Genomic DNA, 25,387 nt, shown 5'->3' on the forward strand with positions numbered 1-25,387 from the left:
CCACTACATATAAAGATAATACAACCGCATATAAATAAAGTATCGAATATAAAGAAAACAGCACCGCATATAAATATTATTGACCAGTAAGACAGTTACGGCGTTCCATTGGGAAAGATGAGATCCAGCATTGTGGTGGGGGAAAGTATGAGTCAATTACTGATTTCAAGATGCAGAAAAATACCAATCTAATTAGCATATGTGTTTTGTGTCTATTTTATTAACTTCTAAGCTATTTTAGAATAAATATATTTTTAATGTCGTTATAAAAATGTCGAAAGTACGTAGTCAGTTATTATAGTACTGTTCTCAATATTAACAGTTTTCCAAACTGAACTTTCCTTTTACCAGATTTTAGAAAAGAGATCCGATACTGGTTTCAGCATAACTACGTTCATTTCGACAAAGTATTTGTAACTTTTGGAGGGACAATTTTCAGCTAAGTATCGGCATTCCAATAGGAATTAACTATGCCCCTCTCCTAGCTGATCTGTTTCTTTAATCTTATGAATCAGAATCTTGTGAAAAATAAAAGATTAAATGGTCTAGATCCGTGTATGTATCCACCTGAACTAGAACTTAAAAAAGACAACTGACACAGTTCCTTTGTGCCATTTTAGAGCTTCATCTCGAGATCGAATTTGACGACAGTAGTCATATTAATACAAAAATATATGACAAACGAGACGATTTTGATTGAAAAAATTACAAGTGTCCCTTTCTTGTACAGTAATATGCCAGCTTCCCCTGCATATGGTAATTATATTTCTCAGTTGTTAAGGTATGCCAGGGCTAGTAGCGTCTATTCTGACTTTTTAAATACACATGAACGTCTCATACGCTGCCTAAAAATGTTTTATTTCTGATATCCACATCTTATTGAAAACTGTTCTGTTTTTGACGAACATATCGTATTTATATTGGATTTTCATGTGCCTAAAAATTAATTTTTTGTAGATTTTACTATTATTTGATCTTGAACTTGACGCACCATCCACACAAAGACTTTTTGAAACTTTACATACTTTTTATTGTTATTTTCATTGTTCTTTTTATTTTATTTTATTATTGTTCATATCTTCACTACCGTTTTGTCTACTGATTTTACCTATTTTGATCGGTGGCAATTTTATACTGCTCATTTGTGTTGAAATATACCGGAAAATTAACCGGAATCTGGAAGCGGAAGTTCAGCAAGCTATGGTGACGGGGTCGCTTTTAGTAATTTGTTAAGGTTTATTCAATTATTATTTAAGGCCAAAATTTTGCTACCTTACCTTTTTTAACACTTTATGGTCCTTTTAGCTCAAGCACCGTTAAAATATAGATTGTTTCCCCATTTACTCAATGAAAATATTTTTAAAGAAATAAAATGATTTCCCTACCTACTTACTCTGTGTTTTCACAGGAAACAAGACTATTTTATTGTTTTGTCCTTATCAGTTGATATTGAACTTGATTTTACTATTTTTTATTCAGGTGATTAAGTTTGATGCATGGAAAGCGACATCTAGAAAATTTGCCATCGACATGGCGGGTTTCGCCATCAATGCCAAAGTGTTGTGGGATTATCACCCGATGAGATTTGACCTTTCTGGAGAAGTAGGTTGGCAAGAGACAGCATTCTTGGAAAAATGTTGTACACTGGAAGAAATAGAACCTTTGGCGGATAATTGTACTAAGGTATGATTCAGTAGTTTGGTACAGTACTTTGAAAGGACGAGGCAAATTGGAAAAATCTTAAACATGCATGTAAAAACCTTCCAATCTCACAATACTCTAGGAAGTCTGACTTGCAATTTGAAATGAACATTGTCTGATCTCCGTATCTCTGAATATGTTAAGAATTTTTTTTCTTTAGAATGCAAAAAAGTTTTCGGCAGAGTTTTCTACCCTTAAGAATTTCATTCCAGGGAGGGACTATAAGATCATTTTTTTTTTTCATTTTTAATTGTTTCTGTCACGATCCTTACCGCTTTGTCCAGGATTTTTTCTTCTTTCTGTCACGATCCTTTAGCTCCTTATCCAAGATTTTTCCCCTGCTTCTGTCACGATCCTTAGCTCCTTGTCCAGGATTTTTTTTCATGTTATTGAATTTGGATCTGCACCGTTATTTCTATTACTTGTGATCTGAAATCTTATGAGGATTAGCATATTTTTTTTCGACGTGCATGTACAAGTTATATTAATAAAAAAAACCAAAAAAAAAAAAACCATAACATGAAAACAACAGTGTGATATAAATGAACTTCATGGGCAAGATTTTAAAGATTTAATGGTGTAAACTACTTTTTTGAAGCTTTTGAAATTTGTCTTTTTTTAATTATTCATGATAGATTTTTGCAACAAATAGCTACATCATTTAATATTCATAAAGCCTAAAAGGTTAGGAACAGACTTCTTCCGCGGTGAGCAATTCATTAACCCGGAGCAATTGAAAAACGGGTTGCTAAGGCAATAAAAGGTCCAATAGTAATCCTGTGTCGCATAGTCCTGGGTTCAACCAGACCCTGAAAGATAACATTTTGTATCCGACTGGACTCATATTAATATGACACCGGGCTTAAAGTTGGAAAATAGAATTCCAGGTTATTAATATCCAGATTGAAGAACCTTGACTGCTTAGTAGTATTGTGTCTACAGATTGGAATTTCCTCTCGATAAGTAGCATATTATTGTCTGTTTAAAAACCACAATTATGTTATATTCTAAAATTGTTACAATAATAAAGGAAAATATTTATATAACCATCAATGGATGGGTGGTTTTTCAGTGCCCCACAATATTAAAGGTAGTGGAATGAATTAGAATATCATTTTACAAGACTTAAGCCAGATTGAGTTACATGACTACTAGCTCAGAAAATTTTTGCCGCGAGGAACCTTGGAAAGATTTTCTTCAAATATTTTCATTTACCAATTTCACGGAGTTACAAACTGTGCTTTAAATTAATGATAACTTACATGGTTTGAAAAAGCTTCTTAAAACGGGTTTTATTGCAGCAAATAAAACAGTTAACTTCAAGGGGGAGGGTTGGTCTTTTTTTAATGAATGATTAGGTAGTTAACTGGAAAATTGAAACATTTTTATATTTATATGAAACCTAGATTTAAATATTTATGGAATATTGTCCATTTTACTACTTAAGGGGTAATAGTTATACAGTCAAAAGAAGACCAACCATTTTTCCTGAAAATAACTATTTAACTTGCTCTAAATAGACTATCGGTATATGTACCGGTATAATGGTTTCATCTAAAAATTATAGAAGGGGCATTTGTCACTTCTTTTAAAGCTCATATGTATTGGCAAGATCCTTAACACTATAGTCAGAAATGTTTAATTAGGATACTTTGTGGGACAATAACTCTTTTTATGATTTTCTCATGGAATAGTACAGCTTATTGAATATTAAAATAGTGCTGTAAATTTCTTCTTAATTCAAGACTTTCAAGCCAATGTCTATGGGGCCTACTAAGGGCAATTTTGCTAAATAAAATAAATATAGCTTTCCTTTCAACCTCCAGACAATGTGTGGGTACGGGCGTGGTCAGGTCTTTAATTTATGTGGTAATTCAGCGTGGATTTATGAGAATACATATGCGTTATTTATTTGCAAAAAAAAAGTTACGAATATTTCACGATTATATTATATTATTGTATTTCAGGTGTTGATCTGGCACACTAAAACAGCGAAACCGAATGTATGGAAATACGGTGACTTAGAGGTCTAATTAACTAACATTTGAGATATTGTGGTGAACGTTGCTTTCTTTTTACTGTGAATATTTTTTGTTGAACAAGAACTTTTACTCGTAAAAACGATGAGACATGCGCATGATGTCTATTTCTGTGGAAACGTACTATATGACATTGTTTTATTCAGATCGTAAAGAATTAAGTTCCGAAACAATGGTAAACGGAGAAATTTCTGACTACCTCGTGTTACTTCGAATAGGGGACTGCTGTTTCAGATCTCGACTTTGACATTTGCAATTATCATAATTTTAATAGTCTAAGGCCACTTTAAATAACAGAGAGAATACGAGAGAATGTCGGTCGTTCAACGCATTCATCAGGCATATTCTTGCTTATAATGAGACAAGGATGAACATGTATAGTACCCGGATGTTCATTCTAGATTTAGAAATTTCATCATACCTTTTTGGTCCTAGAATTTTCAAAACAGATCCATGAATAGGTCATCTCCCAGTGGAATATGCATCTTATATTTGACGTAAATGGAGTTACAAAAACTGTCGTGCTGCCGTGAACGAAAACATTTGGTTTTAGATGTTTTTTTTCTGATTGAAAAATTGTTTCAGATGAATTTTTTTCAAGGTAAAAATATATTTGATGTGTTTTTTCCATATCATTGTTTTTTATTTATTAAAATATACACAAGTGATCCAAAATCTTCCTTCCAAAACAATGACTCCTTTTGTCTCCGTGTTATCTCTTATCATTTTCATTGCTTAAAACATATCTCGAGACGTCAATTGCATAATTTGTATCTGGGGAGTAATACTGATAAATTACCGATCTCCTCTGCTGACCTATAACCGATTCCAAATTCACAAGCTGTGTATTACTCCGCTAGCTTATTTCACAAGGCATTATTATTACTTATTACAAATCCGCTTAGTTATTTCCGTTGTGCTGTACTAGCTCTCATAAAGAGGCGGGTTGAAGTACTGTGAGCGACAGAGATGTAAATCTTTGAAATAGCGAATATACCAGGTATAAGATATTGAAAAGTTCACATGAATTTATATAATAACGTCGTAACTTTCGATTTGCTGAACTGATCATGTTGGTTGTTATTAAGTGATAACTAAAATGGATGAAAACTGAATGATTGTTAAGACATTACCAGGGTGCCGCCTGAACTATATTTTGTAAAGCTGAGACCACGATTTTCATGTTATTGTATAATAGTTATGAATATTTAAGTATAGACCCACCTAAGAATTATGCAGACACGATGATTTAATATTTCTTAAAACTCTCTCTATACGTGTTTGTCCACCATTTTGTAATTTGCGAACCAATAAAAGTTATGACAGGATAGGGGATAGTAACGACGAAAATGACTAGTTCTATGATAATTTACTTTTGTATGACTTTCATTTATATTCCAAACTATAAATATACCTTTTGTTGGTAGTTTTATAATAGTTTACAAAATACTTTTTTTATTTGCACGATTCTTAGGTGGCGCCAATAATGGTGGGAATATGAGCTATTTTTGTGCAATTTATTTATTTTTGTTATCTTTTTTTTTTTTTGTTAAATAAAAATGAAAAATTAGCAAGTTTTGTACGAGAAATTCGTTCACAGACGAATCGGTGCAACTGAATACTCTTAGTTTCTTTTGCATTTTAGAAGCTCTTATACGATAAATTGTGACTTTGTACTACTTGTACATGTATCTTATGTTGCTCTTGTCTTGGGTTGAAAAGAATGTGTTGTTTGTTTTGAATGTTCTTGTTCAAAGCAAATTTAGGATCAGTGATTTTACGAGACACTGGTTTTGTGTTGTTGCCTCATGAATTCATTTTCTCGGTTTTACTATGCACATTATTGGCAGCCAATAAGGTTACATGAAGGAAAGTTCATGGACTTAAAACCGAAGAAATGGTGCAACAGACGAAGTAACACATTACAAATGGCAGATACGAAACAAAAAAGTTCACACACACACAAAGAATACACACGAAATACCGGGCGTTAACTTACGAATCAGGTGCTTCGATAAGATCAGAAGTCCGCAGAATGGAAGGGGCATCTTGAAACTAAGACGTCGCGCACAAAGTTGACTTCAACTGTAATTTGCGCTATTTCGTGTAGTTTAATGCTCTCATGATAAAAATAATGTTGGAGAACATTTTTTTTCATGAAAAAATAGAAATACCAACTATTTTATTCCACAACTCATTATGTTATCGTTATTATTATATATAAAACATGAAAATAACAGACAGAAAGCTGTAAAAAAAAATACCGGGAAACTTGTAACAATATGTGACAATAAAAAGAAGTTTTTGCCCATCACTTCTAAAAAACTTGAAGGATTTTCCAAATTTTGAATGATAGAATTTCGCGGATTCGGACTATGACGTCATACAAAATTCAATGCAAAAAAATAAATGGCCACGGAATATGTGATCGAAACGAAAAGGTGTACGACACGGGTAAAAGTAGATATTTAGAGGTTCAATATTGGAAAATGGAAGAATCGGTAAGAAAATACATGTTACAGCTATTTTATATTTCAAAATACCTTACATGTTCTAAATGTGCTTTTCAGCAGTTTTTTTTAAATTTCTGCTAAATATTGTTGATTCAATGATTCAGGCCGAACACCTTTAACTTTCTAAAGTTGTCTTCTTACAATTTTAAGTAATTACGTTTTTAAGGCAAATTACTCAGTCTGGATAAGTGTCACGAATCAGTCGCTTACTTTTGTCGTTTCAAAGGTCTTAGCATATATCTATTTTTATTCCGAGAATGTTCATATATTATACTATTTTGTACTATAAAAAGAAATCAGTTGAACAATCAAGTTAAATATGTGATAAAGTAAATGTCCAAAGTCTTGTTATGCGTCTGTTTTCTGGGGAAAAAATCGACGTCATCCATGGAATTTACGTCGCAATTCACAAATTAAATTTTCAACAGGCAAGCAGGAAGTTATCATCAGCGGAAAGATTTCGACTGAACAAAGAATTCAAATTGCAGAAAAGAAGACAACAAAAAAAAGAAAATCCTACCATAAAAAAATCAACCAATTGCGAAAGAGAATTCAAGGGTATACAAGGACAACGCAGGGGCAAAAGACTAAAGAGAATATAACGTAAGAAATAGACAAAAGGAAGACAAAAGACAGAAAAGAAAGGACTATATGAAACTTGATAGGAGGCATTCCAAAATATCAGAATCTGAATGGAAAAAGCAAGGTAGGCCTGAAATAGGACAAAACTATATAGTAAAAAAGATAAAGAACTTCAGTGAGTTCACGATAGCGCACATACGCGCCAATAGATGTTTTCTTTGGACAAGATCAAGTCACTATACCAGAAAAGAGCCTCCATGACAAATATCTGTTAAAATAATCATATCGAAGCTAACCATTCAACAAAATTGGTAAAAAATCCGTAAAAAAAGATTTGCTATCCCGCTACCCACGGTGGATATCCGTTACGGGTACTTTTCGGTCAATTTCCGTTCCGTCATTTCTTTTTGCACAGGAAACGAGTATTTTCAGCGTTACACGAGGTAAGTGACACCAGCCTACTAAAAAAAACCCAAAATATTAAAAGATTTATTCAAATATCAAGTCTTCAGATATTCCACGGAACTTTTTAATATTTTGAGCATAAATTTATGTATTGTATTTAAATTTTAAGTGTGTATTTTCCAGGTTTTTTTCACGGCAAGCTTTTTAACATTCATACCGTACCTCCAAATCTGGCACTGAATATATTCTACATTCGATTTTTTTGGTTTAATCAAATATAGTGAAACAAAAACACACTCCATAGCTAAATATACCACTCTTCCACATTTCAACACTAAAGTTCAAGAAAAATAAGCAACTATGGTGAGAAATAAGATGATTTCTGTCTATTTGAAGAGAGAACGGATTTTATTGCTTCAGGAATAGAAATCTTTACGATTCCTCATTTCAGCGGGGAAGTACATATTAGTATGTGTATATGTCCTAGCTTATTCCTTTGTAAATTGTATATATAATGGATTAGAATAGAATAAACTTTATTTGCCATCTGAATCAGTGCGCCCCGAAGGACAGCAAAATCAAACACAATGATTACAATGATTATAGAAAAAAAAAAACGATAAATGTCATAGCTTATTCTTTTGTAATATTTTTTTTACATAATTTTAGTAAGTCTGGAGTATCATGACCGCAGACAAAAATTAAACAAAATTACAGTGCTGACATTTTGTTAATTATTTCAAAAACAACCCGCATTTATATTTTTTCATGAAGATTTTAAAATCATTCCTGTACGGAGGCGTATTAGAGTCATGCATAAAAATATCATCTCGCCACGGCGAGTTACTATCTCGCCGCTGCGAGTTATTATTAACCGAATCGTTTGATGAATAGTTCAATGTATACATAGCGCGGATTTAGATGGGGCGTGAAAGGCGTGCGCCCCTCAAAAAACGATTTTATATTTACCAAAAAAAAAACCTATAAAAAAACAGCCTTTAAATCCTGAAATCTCAGGCGCTTGCGCCCCCCTCGCCCCTTACCAGGGCGCTGCCATGGACCTTTGGGGAATTTAAGCGGTCCTCAGTCACCTTCAAGTTTTCGTCGCATCACAATATCTTCTTATTTCAATTGTTCGTTTTTGGCATCATTATTGCGTTTTTATTGACATAAGTTTGCAATTGCGTCACCTTTAATTAAGTATTTTCTAAAATTTACAAAATTGAGGAAGCCGGGATCACGTTGAGGACCGACACGCATCATTATCTTGCAAGAAAATGTTATTTCCTTTTTAGCAAAAAAAAAATGAACTCAGTCAGTTTTAAGGCTCAAGACATAACAGTGTTCCGTAGTGCAATAAAAATAAACAAACTATACCTCTGGTAGTTTCCTTGGTTCGAATTAACATCACTACCCGGCGATGACACGTCCATTTGTGCATCAAAAGTCCGTTCCTTGCGCAAAAAGAAATGACGGAACGTAAATTGACCGAAAAGTATCCGTAACGGATATCCACCGTGCTACCCAGGCTATACACATGTATAGGCCTACATGTAATAATTTTCAACGAAGCCCCCCCCCCCACTTTTCTCCTAAGAAAAGTGGTTTCCCTTGAATGCATTCTATGATAATCAAACTCATCCTAGTATAACTACACCTGCCAAAATGTAGGTATCGGTTATGACGCAATGACGGACGCTGACAGTCAGGAAAAACAGTATACCATATATAAGAAGTTGTTGCGTGGAGGTACAAGTAAACCCATATTAAAACTGTAGATAAAAACTTTATAGAGACTTCGCATGCTCGTGGTCCTCAAGATGCAGCCGGCAGTTTCATCAAAAAGCAAGTTGATTTGTCTGTAATTCGTGGGCAGTATGTGATTCAAAGTGCACATTACTTATATGACTTTGCAACAAAACATCTTTGTAAAACTGCTGATGATTCAAAATGCGCACGAAGGATTTTCTGTCATATCGACTCATCAAAAGAATTCACCAAGTATTTTCTACGAAATTAGAAACAGTAACAATTAGAAAGTTTTCCTGCTATACGTGTGAAAAATGTTTAAATACAGATTACGACGATTGCATGAATATTGACCAAATTGGCAACTTTTTTTTATCTTAAAAATGACTAAAGAAATTGCTGATCAGGAATCAGAAGAAGTGGAAGTTGCTGATGACATTGAACACCTTTACGATCTTGTGTCGAATGGAACATTGATTTCCGTTTAAGCAGACGATGCTAATGTTCTTTATTATCTTGTAAAAGCGAGCAAACAAATGACGGTTCTAAGAAAAAAATCAACCGACAAATGGGGGATAACCTATCCTCCCGGAACAAAAATAATACACGGATATTATTTCGGAATGGTGAACGAAAATCCACTAGGACAAAAACTGATAAAACGTATTCCTGCTATTGTTCCCGTGCTTTCTGTAGTGTATACGTATATGTTTGGAACTAGAACTGGGTGACGACGGAACAGTTTCTATTGACGATTCCCTCCATAGAAATATACTGTGCTACCTTGACGAGTGAGAGGTCGACTAAAATTTTAATAACAGTTAATAAACTTTAATTTTGTTTTAGGTTGTGTTTATTTATAAGAAGAGCAAAATGCAGATATTTGATTATTTCTATGATAAATTTGATTCATACTCGTGCTCCAAATAAGGCCGTTCGGAAAAAAATATTTTCAAAACAATGAAATAATATAAAATCACCCCGCAATTGATGTTGAATAGTACGCAGACACTAGGTCATATTTCGAAATTTATGGTATAAAAGTCAATAAGACAAATCATCAGAGAGCCTCCGTTTAATAACACCCACACATAATTAAAATATAAAAATGGATTCAGTTAGTGAACAGGAAAAAATGCTTGCAAATAAGGTAACGTTTGATGGTCAATTAAAAAAAAAGAAAAACGTGATTTGAAAACGTTACGTTCGTGGAGTCAACTTTGTGCGCGACGTCCAACAATCCAAAGAGGACAATCAGACAATTATTACGAACAGACAACTTGGTATATTGGCAGCATTACCTTGTCCAAGTACTCACAGAGTCATATCCCGATATTCGGCATAATGGTTGCAATTTCGAGCAAAACTTGTAATTTTCTATTTTTGGATGATTACACTCCTTGAGACGTTTAGGTTTCCCGCACGCACGACACCTAAACGCACGCTAAACGCTCACTAAACGCACGAAAAACGAACGCTTCTATCGTGCGTTTAAAGAACGCTCCTATCATGCGTTTAAACGAACATTAAACGCACGATAGACAAAAGATAAAAAATTATATTTACAAATAATGATGTAAGGGAAAATAGAAAATTGAATTAATGATAATTTATAAATTAATAATAGTAAATAATATAAACATAACACTTGAATCGAGGAAATAATCAAAGTACAAAAATAAACGAACGCTTCTATAGTGCGTTTAAACGAACTCAAAACGATGTGTAAACACGATAAACGATGCACGAACGCTAAAATGGAAAACGTGAACGTTTCAAGGAGTGTAAGTGAATGGGTTACTAGAGAGTTGAAAACACAGTCGTTGCGCTTATCAGTCTACTGGAGTCGTCTATTTCCAGGTGTATGTCAAGATAAAAGAGCAGACTCCTGGTATGTCCTTTTAGTCAAGTTGTGACGGATCCTGAATCAGTGAGAGTGGTTTTGGGGCTAATATTACTGCGCAGTTTTTACCAAAATAAAACGCCTAAAATTAATGAAATTTACACAACAATACCCTGATCCCCCTTGGCTACACTACCGTCTAATGTCATTAATTTTAAACTCAATGGAAGACAGGGTATCGGTATTAACAAGAACTTTTATACGTGGTGTAGCGTTTCACAACATTATTCGAAAAATGTCTAAAGTATAACTGCTTCTTGATAAGAAAACAGAAAATTTTGACTCAATCCATAAATTACATCTACACGTATATTCATTCAGGTACTGTAAACTATTATTTTTTCTGGTGTAGTGATTTTCGGTATTTTAGTGATGGTAAATAAAACTGATAGCACAAAAAATAGTAGTAATAATTGCTTATAAAAAAACATCATGAAATTTGCAAGAGTTTTAAACAAAAACAAACCTGTCTTATTAAAAATATAATGATACCTTTCAACTAGGTGATCGCACAAACACGTACTAACAAGAACGTTCACAGTCATTTTTATAGAAGTACTAACACTTAAAATAAGATTCAACAGCGGGTTTTCAAACTTTAATGGCAGTTTTTAACGCCGTCGGATTTCTCAATCCAACAAAAAATAAATATTTGACAACATATGCACTAAACACAACACAGAGATTCAAAATCAACAAAAAAATAAATTTCATTATAACAGGATTTAACCAAAGTCAACTAGATTTGAACATGTCGCAAAGCAATCGCTCAATTGGGATGCTTCCAATTGTTCGGCGGAAGAAAACATCTTCCATTGCACGTGGGCTAAGAGTGCGCAAAACCGGAAGCATAAGTAAAAGCTTTCCAAACCGGAACTTATTGTTCGACTGTTGCGTCATTATGTAGTCATTCAACATCAGCTGGGCTTGGTCTTGTAATAATTCTACCTGGAAGTTTTCTCTTATACCTCGTGCCTCTGAAACGAAAATACCACATTGCCAGCTACAGAGGTTTTTATATGATAGATAGTTGCCTCCGTGATTATTTAACATTTGAATGTTTATACTTCACCAAAAATGAAGGATATCATTTCCAGACGCGAATACAGGGACGGGCGTGCAGAATCCACACACTCTGAATAGGCGGGTGCCAGCCGATGTTCCTCAGGAAAAGGGGGGAGCAAGGACATTATTTGTAAATTTAAAATGGATCTGCCACTGCCGGGTGTATGTCCCATAAAATTGGGAAACTATTTCTTGCATGAAATTTTGATTTTTCACTAAAAGACCTTGATATGTACAGTTTTAAGTCCAATGATTTTGGCCTAGTTCCAATATTCATTTTTGGGGAACTATTGGTCAATAAGTAAGCATAGGTAGCAGTATTTTTGTTGTTGTGTTGTTGGTGTTGCTTTTAAGTTCTTGGACTAAATCTTGCATTTCTATTATTCCATTTTTATCAATCGCGTAAGGAAAGACACTCGATGATGAGGTTTATTTCTAAAACATACCAGGTTTGAAGAGAACCACAGCTTTCAGACAAGCGTATTCTGTAGAATCAACTCTAAGCGCGCCAAGCCTCGATGTGAGATCTTGAACCAACCTAAGTTGAGCAGCAATCAATGAACTCCGATCACCGCTGTTTGTATCAAACGAAAAACCATTGCTGGCCAAAAGAGCACCTAGAAAACAAAGTTAAGGGTGATGTTGTTTTTTATGTTAAACTTTTCTTTCATATATTTTTTTTGTGTTTCTATCGAGTATGCTCAGTCAATACTTTCGAAGAACATAAGGAACACTTTCACGCAAAAATTTAACAGTGTTTTTTTTACCATTCTTTACAGGGGAGAACTGACTGTGCCTTCTCAGATATCAGCATAAATAATATATGACCTAGCTACGAAATTGCATAGGAAGAGTTATCAGCTTCCAAATTTTGGAGCACATTGCGACACGGTTTTATTTTCAAGTCATCAGCACCACTATCGGTCGAACTGCAAAATTGCTTTGATCAGGATTCGTAAGGAGATGAATAGCTATGTCTTGTTCTTAGCTTTTTCCTAGTTACATTTCTCGCATGCAATAATGACAACTAGAAAATCATAAAACACAGAAAAGTTTTTAACGCTAGACTACTATGGGGGGTTCTTTTACACCATGCGCTACTAAACAGAAAAGTTTTTGGATAATAGTGACTTCAATCATCGTGCTTGACGATTTTGAGAAATATAAGTTGGTATGGCCTCCGATGGTATAGATGGATGAACACAATGTAGGAATTAGAAGAATTAGGTCTTTTGAATTCATCATATTATGTACATTTGTACATATAAGCTTTTGTTTAAAAAAAGTTTCAGCACATTAATTTCGTAAGCATCTACTCGATTTTCGACGATTAGATCGAAGGAAATTGGAGCCTTTGGAGAAAATCAAATTCTTAATTTAAAAAACAAAATAGATCCATTTTTTGGTGGAAACCCAGCATCCAGTAGTTTAAAGGGATTTACCCAATTAATTGCTACTGCGCTATCACGACCATAATATGATACATGCATGTAAAAGCGATTAGATCATATTTATCTTACCAATATCGATGGGAAGTGACCACTGTGCTGCACTTAGAACAAAAAGTTCGCACCAAGATTCCTCAAGCAGTATGGCTTGGTCTCTAAATGGCAGTTGCAGGAATGACGGGATATTTTTTGCCCACTTAACACACATGAAAAGCAGTCTAGCCGCTGTTTCGAATACATTTTCACTACCGGAAGTTATGAAAGAATTATCTGTTGGCAGAAGATTGTGCGAAAACTTTGTGAACGACTGAGGGGCCTGCTGGTACGTCTGCATGCTGGGGGAAAACATCAACATCTTTGGGGCAAGTTTTGGAGACTCATCAGAGTTAGAGCTCTTTGGATTGGTAGATGACGTGACGTTGGGACTGTCCGTTTTATCTGATGATGGCGAACCTATAAAACAATTAAAGGACTATAAAGTAATTTTTAGCTGATGCAAATTTAGAAATTCAAGCCTCTCTGTTATGATTAGTCATTAGTAATTAGAAGCAACACATGCCATGCAGTTGACCTTGATTTTTTTATTGTCATTAAAGATTTCGTAGCTTCTGTTCGATTTCTTTTTATTGTATAATGTATACGTTTAATAGATATCGTTCCTTGTCCCATTGAGAATAGCATGGTTTTGTAAGCAAACTTACTATTATCCGACGATGGTGTAGACTGGGGTTCCGGTGACGGCGTCACCCTGTCATGGCTGTTATCCGTTCGGTCAGGCTCGGCGTCGGACTTTTCAGACGGTGATGCACATCGGCTGGTTGTGCTGTTCACTGCTGGATGAATAGGCGAGCAAGTAGACGAGGAGTTACTGCCACCATCACTGTTGTAGTTACCAAACCTAGCGCGCATGTCCATCATGTTGCATGTAGGGAAACTAGGAGGGTGAAATGGAGGTCGGCGTTGATCAGGTTGATACTGGAAAGCAAAGGATGACGGGTAAACCGGGTTTGGTCTGTAAGTTTGAAATTCTGGAACCCTCAGATTAGTGTTGAGTGGCTGGAAATGATGGAGCTGTCGACTGCAAAATTTCATAATAATGACTAGTTGACGGCTATACATTTTTCTGTAGTCTGTACGATGAATGTATTAAAACTACCATCACCTTTATTAGATGTGAACTTTAATAATTTACCAGCAGAATTTACCACTTTGTCAATAAGTAAAACCAAGGTTTACCATGGTTTATGTAGAGTGATAAGCTATATTTAACTCTATGTTCAAGAGAATGGATATGGAGACTGAAACAGAAAAAAAAACTACATAGACATCGAGAGAAAACGAGTAACACAGATGGAAGCTTTGACTAGTGCAGCGTAAGTAGTGTAGTCATTTCTGAATCCTAAGTTCTCGTTTCTTGAGATCGACAAAAATACATGTACGATATAATAACTGATGACATGTATGTGGGCGGTCTTCATGAATATAATATGTTATGGTAGCACGTTTATAACATTTACCTCTCAAAGAATTCCTCTAACCCAAAAGGGTAACCAAACTTCATCTGGTGGTCGTCAGGGTTTTCCCTTTTGTACTGGAAGCATCTAGGTGACCTTTCATGCTGCACAGCTGCAAATTTTAAAATACGGTTACCGTTTTAAAAGCATTAACATACTGTTTAAAAGTGGTTGTGGACTACATGAACACTACCATGGCCTTAATGAAATGCACATTATAGATCTATATAAATCAACAAAATTTTATGAATTACTTCGACTTAAATATTGTGCTTCAATACTCTCATCCCAACTCCCTGAGATGGTGATGAAGGGACAACATACTTAATGTCATAATGAATAGGAATAAAGTTACGGCGCAACAGTGTACTTTTCGCTGTTTTTACTAATCTCCGCAGACATATAACCGCTTCCTGATAAATACTAAGTATCTCTCCGCTAGCTGATGACAATTGGGTTTTTTAACCACCTTGAATATTAATGCAGGCCTCTCTCACGGTCGATGTTATTGGTTAGTAGAACCAATTGGTCTTAGTGGCGGAACCCAGCCTTCGAGATACCTGACCGAAGAACTCGGTCAGAGTATGTCCTACTAGCCGCTATACGTTGCTGTGTTGACGCTCTGGCCTACCACGATCCTACGTGGGTCCAAGAGCATTTCCCCAATCTATTTGTGAGTACGTCACCGTGTAGAGTGCTTCCGCTAGCTTATAGATGTAACTCTTATAAATAACGAATATACCCTCTGCACTGGATCAAAATGCTCCACATACATTGAAACATGCATGAAACATTTTGTTGTACATGTATTTAATTTTATAGATAATCATTAGGACCTAACCTACTAGACCGGAAGTAGATTGTTATATAGATAATCATTAGGACCTAACCTACTAGACCGGAAGTTGATTGTTACATAGCTAAGTTGAATTATTTAGGTTTCTGTCCTGATATTTTTATATGTCATTTTTTTCCTGATTGTAATCACCTGTTTCTTTTTTATTCAATGGATACTGTAAATAATAACTGCTAAGAACAAAATTGTGTGATACGATATGACTGAACACTTTGATAATAACTTGACTCATGAGGCACATATCAATTTTATAAGATTACTAAAATGGTCATTAACATACAACGAAGATTGGGCAAAATCGTAATGAAAGCATAATTCAAGCAGAACAAAGATAAAAGCAACAAAGGAAGACAAATTCGGGCTGAAATCAGTGGTACAATTGTGAAGGTTCATAGATATATATATATAATAATCAATGATGCTTCAAGATGTGTAATGCTGCATCTCCAAAATAGGTTAAGTTCTTCTCCCTGCAGTAGTCAGACTGAAGATGGCCAAAAGACACTAGCATACATGTACCTCAGTGGTTATGTACCGCAATGCTAAAGGATTTTAAAGAACAAAATTGCAACAAGGTACAGAGCTATAAGTATAACCAAGTTAACTTTCAATTATTTAATGTTTAGTTTAATTCAATCCTATGCATATAACTCATTATAATCATATTTCATTTTTGAACTCAAGTTTTGTTTTTTATTAGTCCCAGTCCCTTTTCTGCATGTATACTGCGACGTGAAAAAAATATATGTAAATATTTTATTATTATCTTTTTAAAAATGAATTTTTATAACGAAAAAAGAATTTTAATTTGTGGCATAAAAAGAAAAAAAATAATAAAAATTGATTTTATAATTATTTTGCCTTAATCATCGTAACAACTCATTGGTTTACAGTTTTGTTTTTACAACAGAAAAAATATAAAAATTCTGCATTTTGCCTAAGTACTTCTTTACCTGTAATTCACAGCTAAGGCGAAACGGGAACACTCAAATGTTCTACAGTCCCTACCCTAAAGTATCAATTATTTCGCGCTGAATTGAGTATTCTTAAAATTTGCTCAAATGTTTCTCGTCCGGCGTTGTATTGTAGTAAATGATTGCGTATATATACCCTGGTATAAACATATAGCCTAAATTTTGGAAGTCGGATATCACTTCACAGAGTAAGTCAAAATCAAAATTGTTACAATCAAGTACCCTATTATCGACGACTTAATCAGCACGCGACCGACGTGATGTCAAGCGCGTGTCTTAAGCTTAGTCTCTCGAGTGTTTAAACAGGGCATGACTGATCACCAATTAGCGAAGATTTTTGTGAAAACGAGATACTTGAAAATTTATCAATATCACGAAGTAATGCGTTAAATCTTTACTTGAATTCTGTTCTAAAGATAAATAAATCCACATTTGTTTCCTTCGAGTTATTGAACAAACTAATTAATATTTTTACAAGCAGTGACAATGCTTTGAGAAAGTTTGTTTTGTTTTTTTGTCTTTTGATTCAACTAAGTAATGAGACAAGCCAAAGAAGAGTATATTAAGATTCATGAAATTTAATATGAAATTCCTGAAGGGGGTCAAAACAAAGTGCTTTTTATAGCGTTACGTGGTAGTGGGGGAATTGAAGATAAACTTCACCAATGCTTACACCGAAAAATGATTACATTAATAAATATATTTTTGTACACAGAATTGTTAATTTCTATTTTGCTTTTTTTTTAATACCGTTACCTATTCATGACTCTAATATAATCTGAGGGAAAAAAATAAATAATTTTAATGCTGACTGTGTTGGTAAAAAAAAATGCACTGCACACGTGTACTTAATTTCGTCAGGAGGTTAAAGAATAATTTATAATTTACTTAACAGTCTCAATCTTAAAGGGAATCGTCAGTTAACTGAAAATAGTGACATTTTCTGGAATCATAGTAATTTAAAAAAAAACCTAATTATTCATCTTGCAGAGGACACACATCTTTGGTGCTAATAATAAAAAAGAACTTTACTATTCTTATAATTCCCTGTAAATGAGATATGAGAATCATTCTATTTTGCTTATTACTTTACGTCTTTTTCCTCAAACGGCAATTGATTTTATATCTGTTACTCCGCGTTATGTTGCTCGTTTTACATTCCCTGAGCAGAAGAGCAAGACAAACTCTTCATTTGATCACAATTACATCAATTATCAACGTAATTATCTAATCTGACAAAGAAATAAGTACCAAAAAATCTGCTCATCTGTCGTTTTCTCAAAATCATGTTTGCTTATAAGCGTTTAAATATTTACAGAACATCCGGAACTGAACTCCTCAAGAAACATAACTCCAGACCAGATCATCCTCCGATACTAAATCTGATCATGCGCAAACATTTTATTTCGAGTGTTTTTCAAAAAGCTTTGGTCATATCTTCAAAAGGGTGTAACAAAGAAACGTATGCTGCGATAGGGAAAAAAATCTATAAAGACGACGTATGCGTCACTATGAAAAGGTGAAAATTAGAATTCCTGCGATTTGATGCAAAATTTTTAGAGGTCGAGGTTGTTTTTTTAAATAACTTTTGTGCCTCTCTTCCATTGTATTGATTGGAGACAAACATATCCAACTTTTTTATCGAAATGGAAAATAAAAATATATTAAAATCAGTAGAAAGTAAATTTGAGCCTGCATGTGTATAATAATGACTTGTATATCTTACCATCCTTATTCATTTTGACTTCAAGACATTTTTTGAAGCGACAGGCCTGACATTGGTTTCTTCTGGCGACGTCGACTATACACTTCCCATTCTCTTTACATACATAGTCCAAACTTCTTCGTATACTTCGTTTGAAAAAGCCTCGGCATCCATCACAGCTCATAACACCATAGTGCTTCCCCGACGCCTTGTCCCCGCAAACCCGACATAGCGATTCCGGCTTCCTTGTCACGTGTACATTATCTGTAAAAGTGCATTTAAACCAATTATAACGTCGATTAACCAGTGGTAAATCAAAGATGGTGGGTACAGAGGACCGGTATACCAACTTTTTTTTGAAAAGTTTCCTTGACTTCGTGTAAAATTTGAGAAAAATGTGCCAATAAATTTAATGATAGCCTGGATTCCTATTTTCACGAACTCCCTTTTTTTCAATATCTTTGGACCCGCCCATGCTATTTGGCATCTGATTTTTTAAGGTTTGGCTAAAACCAATTTTTTCCTTGACGTTTTCACTATATTTGGATAAAGGGCTCGCCTCAGGTTTGCACACGAATTTTGGTACTACAATTTATTCAAGTAAAATGGAGACAATACTTTGCAAATATGCACATCTTTCAGAACTTATGCATATTTGCAAAGTATTGTCTCCATAAGTTGTGTCTTATGCCAGTTACATTACATCCACAGTCATTTTAACAGTGGAAAAATGTCGACATGACTATCGCAGTTCCAGTGGCGGATCCAGGATTAATTCCCATGTTTTGATACACCTTCCTGCGCCTGGTTGATATATATAGCCCTGTTATTAGTATCTACATGTTAGTCTTCCATGTCCTTTATATATATCGGCAATAAGTATTAATTACTTTTATATTTGTCATACAAATTGGCTATGAGTTTTTAGCAGCATTTATGTTTTCCCTTGCAATTCATTGTCTTCCATAGGAACGTTAAAACCAGGTTTTCCCTTCCTCTGGTAAATGCTGAGATCTATATTTTGTTTATTCTTATAAAATGTACATTTAAAAACATGTAATTACAATGTCCACTTTTATAACCATGCATAAAAAATGCAACTAATCGACATTGGCGCCTCGTATTAGTACTTTTCGGCAAGAAACGAAAAAAATGCATGCATGTATACAGACCACATGTTTATATAGCATTGCTGTTCAACTATATGAAAATCCGTTACATGAAGCCGAAAACCAAATGGAATGTCGTATGCAAGAGATATATAACTTCCTGGAGTTACTGTTTCCTCGATCCAGTGCAGGATATCAGTAAATACAATTATAGCCTATAGGCAGAAATTAATTTCATGTTATCAAAATTACTGTCTGCCCACGTTTAGGCGAGTATACATACTGCACATTTTTTTCTGGAATCTTCTTGAATCTGTGCCTGGTTTCCAGAATTTTGGGATTAACGACAACCGTGGAACCAACTGGTACCTTTCTGATTGTCGTTCGGTGACTATTCATTTAAGATCCCTAGTGATTTTAACTTTTGATACAATGTTTGTCTTTATGAAGAAATTAAGCCCCCCCCCCCCAACTCTTTTTCCTTTATTATTTGTTTCAGAGTTATAAATAGTTTAACACGAATAAAATGACCGGCTTGAAGGCAGCTGTTTATTCAATATGTACATCATGTTTACATTATGGTTTGAGACTAAACAGCATGTGGTTAGTTTAAACATATTTATTCAAATATAAGCACAAGCAAATACAGTGTACACATTTACATACACTCATGGTAGGATTCGGAAAGAAGCTAGATAGCTTATACAAAGTTCCGTGTCCTTAAGAGTATTCTTATAAATAAGATGCATGTGGAATGGTTTTCATAATTGACTTGTAAATAAGACAAACGAATAGAAAAACAAAAATGGAATTACAAAATTAGTGTGGAGATGCAGTACATGGAAGTCATGCATTTATAAACCTTCTACTTTTGATAATAAACTTCTGAACTTTAAGTAAAACTGCTACATTTTGTTCAGCATTTAGAATATTTGAGCCATATAATACATTTACAGTAATAGGTACATCAAGTGCCATAGAAAATATGATTTCATTTCGTAATAAAGTATATTTGGGACAAAAGAGCAAAAAATGGGAAGTTGATTCGACATGACCACAGGTGCAATTAGGGGAATTAACAAGGTTACGACTGAACAGATGTTCGTTGAGTGAAGCGCTGTTCTTTCGCAGTCTGGCATGTAATATTTGCCCAAGTCGTGTACCAATAAAGTAAAGATTCGGATAATTTATCAAATGTTCCTTAATCTTATTTCTAAAAATGTTAGTGGAACTAGAACTCCTGGTATTTTGAGGAAGTTTGTTCCACAATTTAACTGTTGATGGCAGAAAGTATTCAGAATAGAAGTTAGTTGTCGTGCGAATTTCTAAACTATTTTGTGATTGTCTAGTATAATGTCCATGCAAGGAATCAGCCGACTTCGGAATTAACGATTGCAAATACTCTGGTGTTTCCCAGCATGTGGTTACAAAGATTAAAGAGTCGACAATGGGTCAAAAGTTGGATTTATTTGGTAAGAAGTAAAAAAGTCAGACATTATAATCTCTCTCGCCTTTTCAACAAGAATTAAACGATAAAAAGCAAGAGTAATCTCCCATTCAATCTTGCAATAACGCGTAATAATATAATGTTGAGCAGAAGTAAACAGGTTACTTATTAGATATATAATTCAATCTTTTAATAAGGTGTTAAAATCAATATTTGTAAATAAAAACAAACAGGCCATTTATAACTTAATTAGGATAATTTTTTGTCCGAATGCGCCGTAACTAGGCGCAGCAAACGTAACCATTCGACAATTAAAGCCGAGATCAATAGAATGTAAAGAATTACAGTTCCAGAGTGAAACTGTGTCGGGATACCTACACTGTAAATGATTAGTTGCAAGTATGCATGGACTTTTAGGGGTTGGGTTCAGAAAATTATAAAGGTTGAGGTCATGGCTACCATTTGTTCATTTTTGCACCAATTTTCCACGAAATTAACAAATTTTTTCTACAAATCTAAAGAGGGGTGTGGTTTCAACCAACGGAACCCCTGGATCCGCCACTGACTTCTCATACTTCAAAGATTTTTTTTTCAATATTAAATGAGAAAGTACTTGATTGTATGCTTTCCTGAAAAGAAAGGACAGAAATGTTTATCTTGATAAATTCAACATTCAGTAAAATTAAAAAGAATAATAAATTAGTGAAAATTAGCCGTGTTTTAATGGTAAAAAGGAACTAAATACAAATAAAATATGAATAAAACGTAAAAAATATTGAAAAATATGAGCCCCAGTTGTGGCTATTGTTCACTAATTCATTATTCTTATTAACGTTTGATTTGAGCCACTTCAACAGATTTTTTTTTATCTTGTAAAATAAAAAAAAGAAAAGGAAACAGCAACTGCTATTCAGGAGAATCCACAGTTCCGAATACAACCAACCTAGCGTTTTTTAAGCATTTTACAGAAAACTTTTTTTATTCAAATTTTCATTTTAGCTATAAAAATTCTTGGATCTCTGATTTTTTTCGCATATTTTAATTTTTTAGACTGTCAATTTTAAGTAACCGATGACTTGGTTAAATGTTTTAAGAGGAATTATCTATAAGCATAAAAAATAAAAGGAAATGCTGGGTTTCCGAAAACAACAAAACTTCCGCAGTTTTAGGGACCCTAAACTGTACTGATGACGATGATTGGGGGGTTTTAACGACCTTGAATACCAATACAGGCCTCTTACGGTCGATGTTAGTGGGTTAGTAGAACCAACTGGTGTTGGTGGCGGAGCCCAGCCTTCGGGACACCTGATCGAAGAACTCGGTCAGAGTATGTCCTACTAGCGGCTGGGCTGCTGTGTTGACGCTCTGGCATACTCCCAGACCTCACGTGGGTCCGAGAGCGTTTCCCCACTCCAACTGTTTGGGAGTACGCCAACGTGAAGAGTGGGAAACGGTACTGGAAAAACCATGCTTATCTAATTTGTTTCCCATGGGAACCCTTATTCGTGTAAAAGCTTATGAAAAAAAGTTGTTTTCTTATTGATCAAAGTATTACAACATAAAATATAGTCACCATGTACAATTTGTCTTTAATATATACATGTAACATCTCATTTCAAGAACAAAAATACACTGAACTAAACATGTATATTTTTCTTTAAAATACCGATCAAAACTGTAAACGTTTCAATTAGAAGGGCGGGGTATTATTTTACCAGGTTGTGAAAGTCCTAAAAGTAGGGTTATCCCCCCGTTTGGAATACTTCCCCTGATATGGAGGGTTTTACCCATTATAAAATCAGAAAGTTTAAAAAAAAAATATGCCATATCAAAGATGAAAGAGGGGATATTTATTGTATTTGAAATATATTTTTCTGCTGAAAGACCACTTTTAAATTTCATATTTATAAAGTTGCAGACCTCAAAATATTTCATTTGATTAGTATTATAATGGAAATAAAACTAAACTTCCTTTTGTAAAAGTTATTCAAAGTTACACAAACATTCCCACTTTTTAACAATATTTTATAATAGAAAACTTTACATTTATTATAATGGATGAATACAATCCATATGAGGGGTAGTACCCCAAATTGGGGGGGGGGGTTAACCCTTATTGCTAATCCTGACGGTGCACCTGGTCCATGCCCTCAGTTTTCAGTTGCTCATTTACTTTTGTTACTTTGAATGTATTATTTTGGTTATTATATGTTCTTTGTTGTTTGTGTCTGTTTTCCATGCCTGATCTTTGTCCCTCGATTACATTCTTTTGATTTCCGCTAGAATCTTGGTTCCCTTGATTACTCTTCCAGGACTTGTTCCCAACCTGTTCACACAAAGTCTTTGCCTCAAAATATACCCGACCTATACAAATTGCTCGTCTAAAATATGGGTCCTTCATTTGATTTCAAATTTTTTCTACCCTTTGTTCCCGTAAAATGAAATGAGTTAACGACATCATAGGTATTTCGACGTTTTACACAGAAAACCAAGCTTTGCCATTTGACATTATAATTTGCAAGTTAATTTGAAAAAATATGAAGGTAAACGAGTATGCCCTCAAAAGGTACATCCGACGCAATGACGTATGCTTGAAATACATGTTGAATTGTATGTAGTAAAAAACATCTGAAATACAATTGTTTACAAGTATACTGGGACTTTTTATTCCAGAGACTTTACATAACACTCCTTGATGTATGCCTATATTTGACTTTCGTACAATTACTGAAGTGTGTATTTACAATTATTTCTACGTACAGCCTAATACTTAAAGAGCATGGTACGTAGTTCCTGCATCTAAGTCTGTTAAAAATAAAATCACATACCTTCAGTCTTGGGGAAACGAACTTTAAGGCTATTTTCGAACTGGGGATGCTATTATTCACGGAAGTGGCAGAAATATATTTTTTCCGGATAACATGCTATTTTTTCTTTTCTTATTTAAGTGTATTATTTGTTTTTCGAATTTTCGTCTTCATTATTTTCTGATCCATTCATAGGGTTTTATTGTACTATTTGTCGTCTCCGCGAAATCAAGCAATGACCAAATTCGTTCAAATATACCTCGAGGCATCAGATGTCCAAATAAAGATTGTATTCCCAAAACACGTGCATGAGCACATTGGCGGGAAATATGGTACATGACCTGATGAATAGAACTCAAAAGATTGTCGGGTATTGTCACTTGTTGATCTCATTTTCACGCTTCATTGATCATAAATGGTGTGGTCTTCGGGGACCATCAAGGCTATGGGCTAATAAATCATTTGAAACAATGAATTAGTTTTTAAGCAATCAAACATAGTTTTGTCTTTTTGAGGAGATCATTCAACTTTAATTTTTGAGAAAAGTTTTCAATGGTAAAAATAATGTAAATAACGTAAGAAAAAAACTTTACTTGTAAAAAGATCAAATGCTTTCAAAACCTCCTTATTCTGGACATTGAAATATAATAGACCATGTCATACATGTGTAAACTGATACGACAGGTACAACGCATTATTTTTTAGAATTTTGCACGACATTCAAAATTTATAAAACTCGATTGAAATTTAACCTTGACAACTCGACTGGTATTAAAATTTACGTATGTAATTAAAAAAAAATGCTGATTTAAAATTATAGAATACTACAATATGTTGTTATGATAAAAACGCAATTGATACAATTGTGACATACACAATTTTTGATACATAGAAAACGGGCGTGTGACATTTACGCCAATAAAAAAAAAAAACACATTTTCCAATCTTTCACGTTGATAGAAGCAAAAGGCTGAGGCTATGGTGCGCCGTTTACAATGCACAAGTGAACAAAATGAAAGTTTAATGCAAATGTAATGCAAATGCTAAACGCCGATAAAAAACGAATACAGTTTCTTTGAGATGGTATAGACCAAATTAAAACTTATATTGACTGACGCATATAATGATTAAACAGGTCTCGGGATTGTTTGAACGACACCGAACGCTAGTGCAAGTGAATAAATGAAAAAAAAAACTCACTGTTGTTGAAATTCTGTAATTCGGAAGGTGGCGGCAAACCGGCGCTCATAATGTGTCACAGAATCTATTATTTTCCTCTTTTCCGTACACCATCGGATGGAATGAAGCAAAGATGTCAAGTGATGAGTCGATGTCACTCCTTCATTTTCAAGAACTCAAGCTTTGAGTAGCACACGATTGGTTCGCATCACGTGGGCTTAGCATAGCCGATGACCCTAACAATTGATTGGTGTCACACGGTTGACAGAACCAAGAACATCGTGTTCATTGGATAATATTTTAATCCTACCAATTGAGGAATAATTAGCGTTTATTCATTTTTAAATATTTTTATGCAATGATTTTACGATATTACATGATTATTGAAAAT

General features: G+C 34.3%; 2 protein-coding genes across 3 annotated transcripts in view; one reads left to right on the forward strand and one right to left on the reverse strand.

Moving 5' to 3' along the window:
• The window catches only part of LOC148612605 (galactosylgalactosylxylosylprotein 3-beta-glucuronosyltransferase 2-like), a 36,319-nt gene extending 31,904 nt beyond the window's left edge, over positions 1 to 4,415 (forward strand). For both annotated transcript variants that reach the window (XM_088594218.1, XM_088594217.1), the window contains exons 5-6: positions 1,480 to 1,683; positions 3,669 to 4,415. In XM_088594218.1, the coding sequence (XP_088450344.1) occupies positions 1,480 to 1,683; positions 3,669 to 3,734 (270 nt within the window). In that variant the 3' untranslated portion in view covers positions 3,735 to 4,415. The remainder of the gene's footprint in view (positions 1 to 1,479; positions 1,684 to 3,668) is intronic.
• Positions 4,416 to 11,475: 7,060 nt separating this feature from the next.
• LOC148612606 (nuclear receptor subfamily 2 group E member 1-like) lies at positions 11,476 to 25,176 on the reverse strand. The gene is made up of 7 exons (XM_088594216.1): positions 25,018 to 25,176; positions 18,476 to 18,718; positions 14,923 to 15,031; positions 14,107 to 14,483; positions 13,478 to 13,858; positions 12,404 to 12,574; positions 11,476 to 11,869 (listed from the first exon to the last, which is right to left on the reverse strand). Exons 1-7 carry the CDS (start codon positions 25,064 to 25,066, stop codon positions 11,628 to 11,630), a joined length of 1,572 nt encoding a protein of 523 aa, XP_088450342.1. The 5' UTR covers positions 25,067 to 25,176; the 3' UTR covers positions 11,476 to 11,627.
• Between the last annotated feature and the right edge of the window lie 211 nt (positions 25,177 to 25,387).

The sequence above is a fragment of the Perna viridis genome, chromosome 7 (genome assembly GCF_037379345.1).
Source record: "Perna viridis isolate PV_CMFRI_1.1 ecotype Kerala chromosome 7, ASM3737934v1, whole genome shotgun sequence".
Lineage (NCBI taxonomy): Eukaryota > Metazoa > Mollusca > Bivalvia > Mytilida > Mytilidae > Perna > Perna viridis.

Coding starts and splice junctions, on each gene's coding strand:
- LOC148612606 (XM_088594216.1), bottom strand. CDS start 25,066: ATGAGCGCCGGTTTGCCGCCACCTTCCGAATTACAGAATTTCAACAAC. Junction 15,032..18,475: donor AGTCAAAATGAATAAGGATG/GTAAGATATACA, acceptor TAAAATTTGCAG/CTGTGCAGCATGAAAGGTCA. Junction 12,575..13,477: donor GTCACTTCCCATCGATATTG/GTAAGATAAATA, acceptor TTTGTTTTCTAG/GTGCTCTTTTGGCCAGCAAT.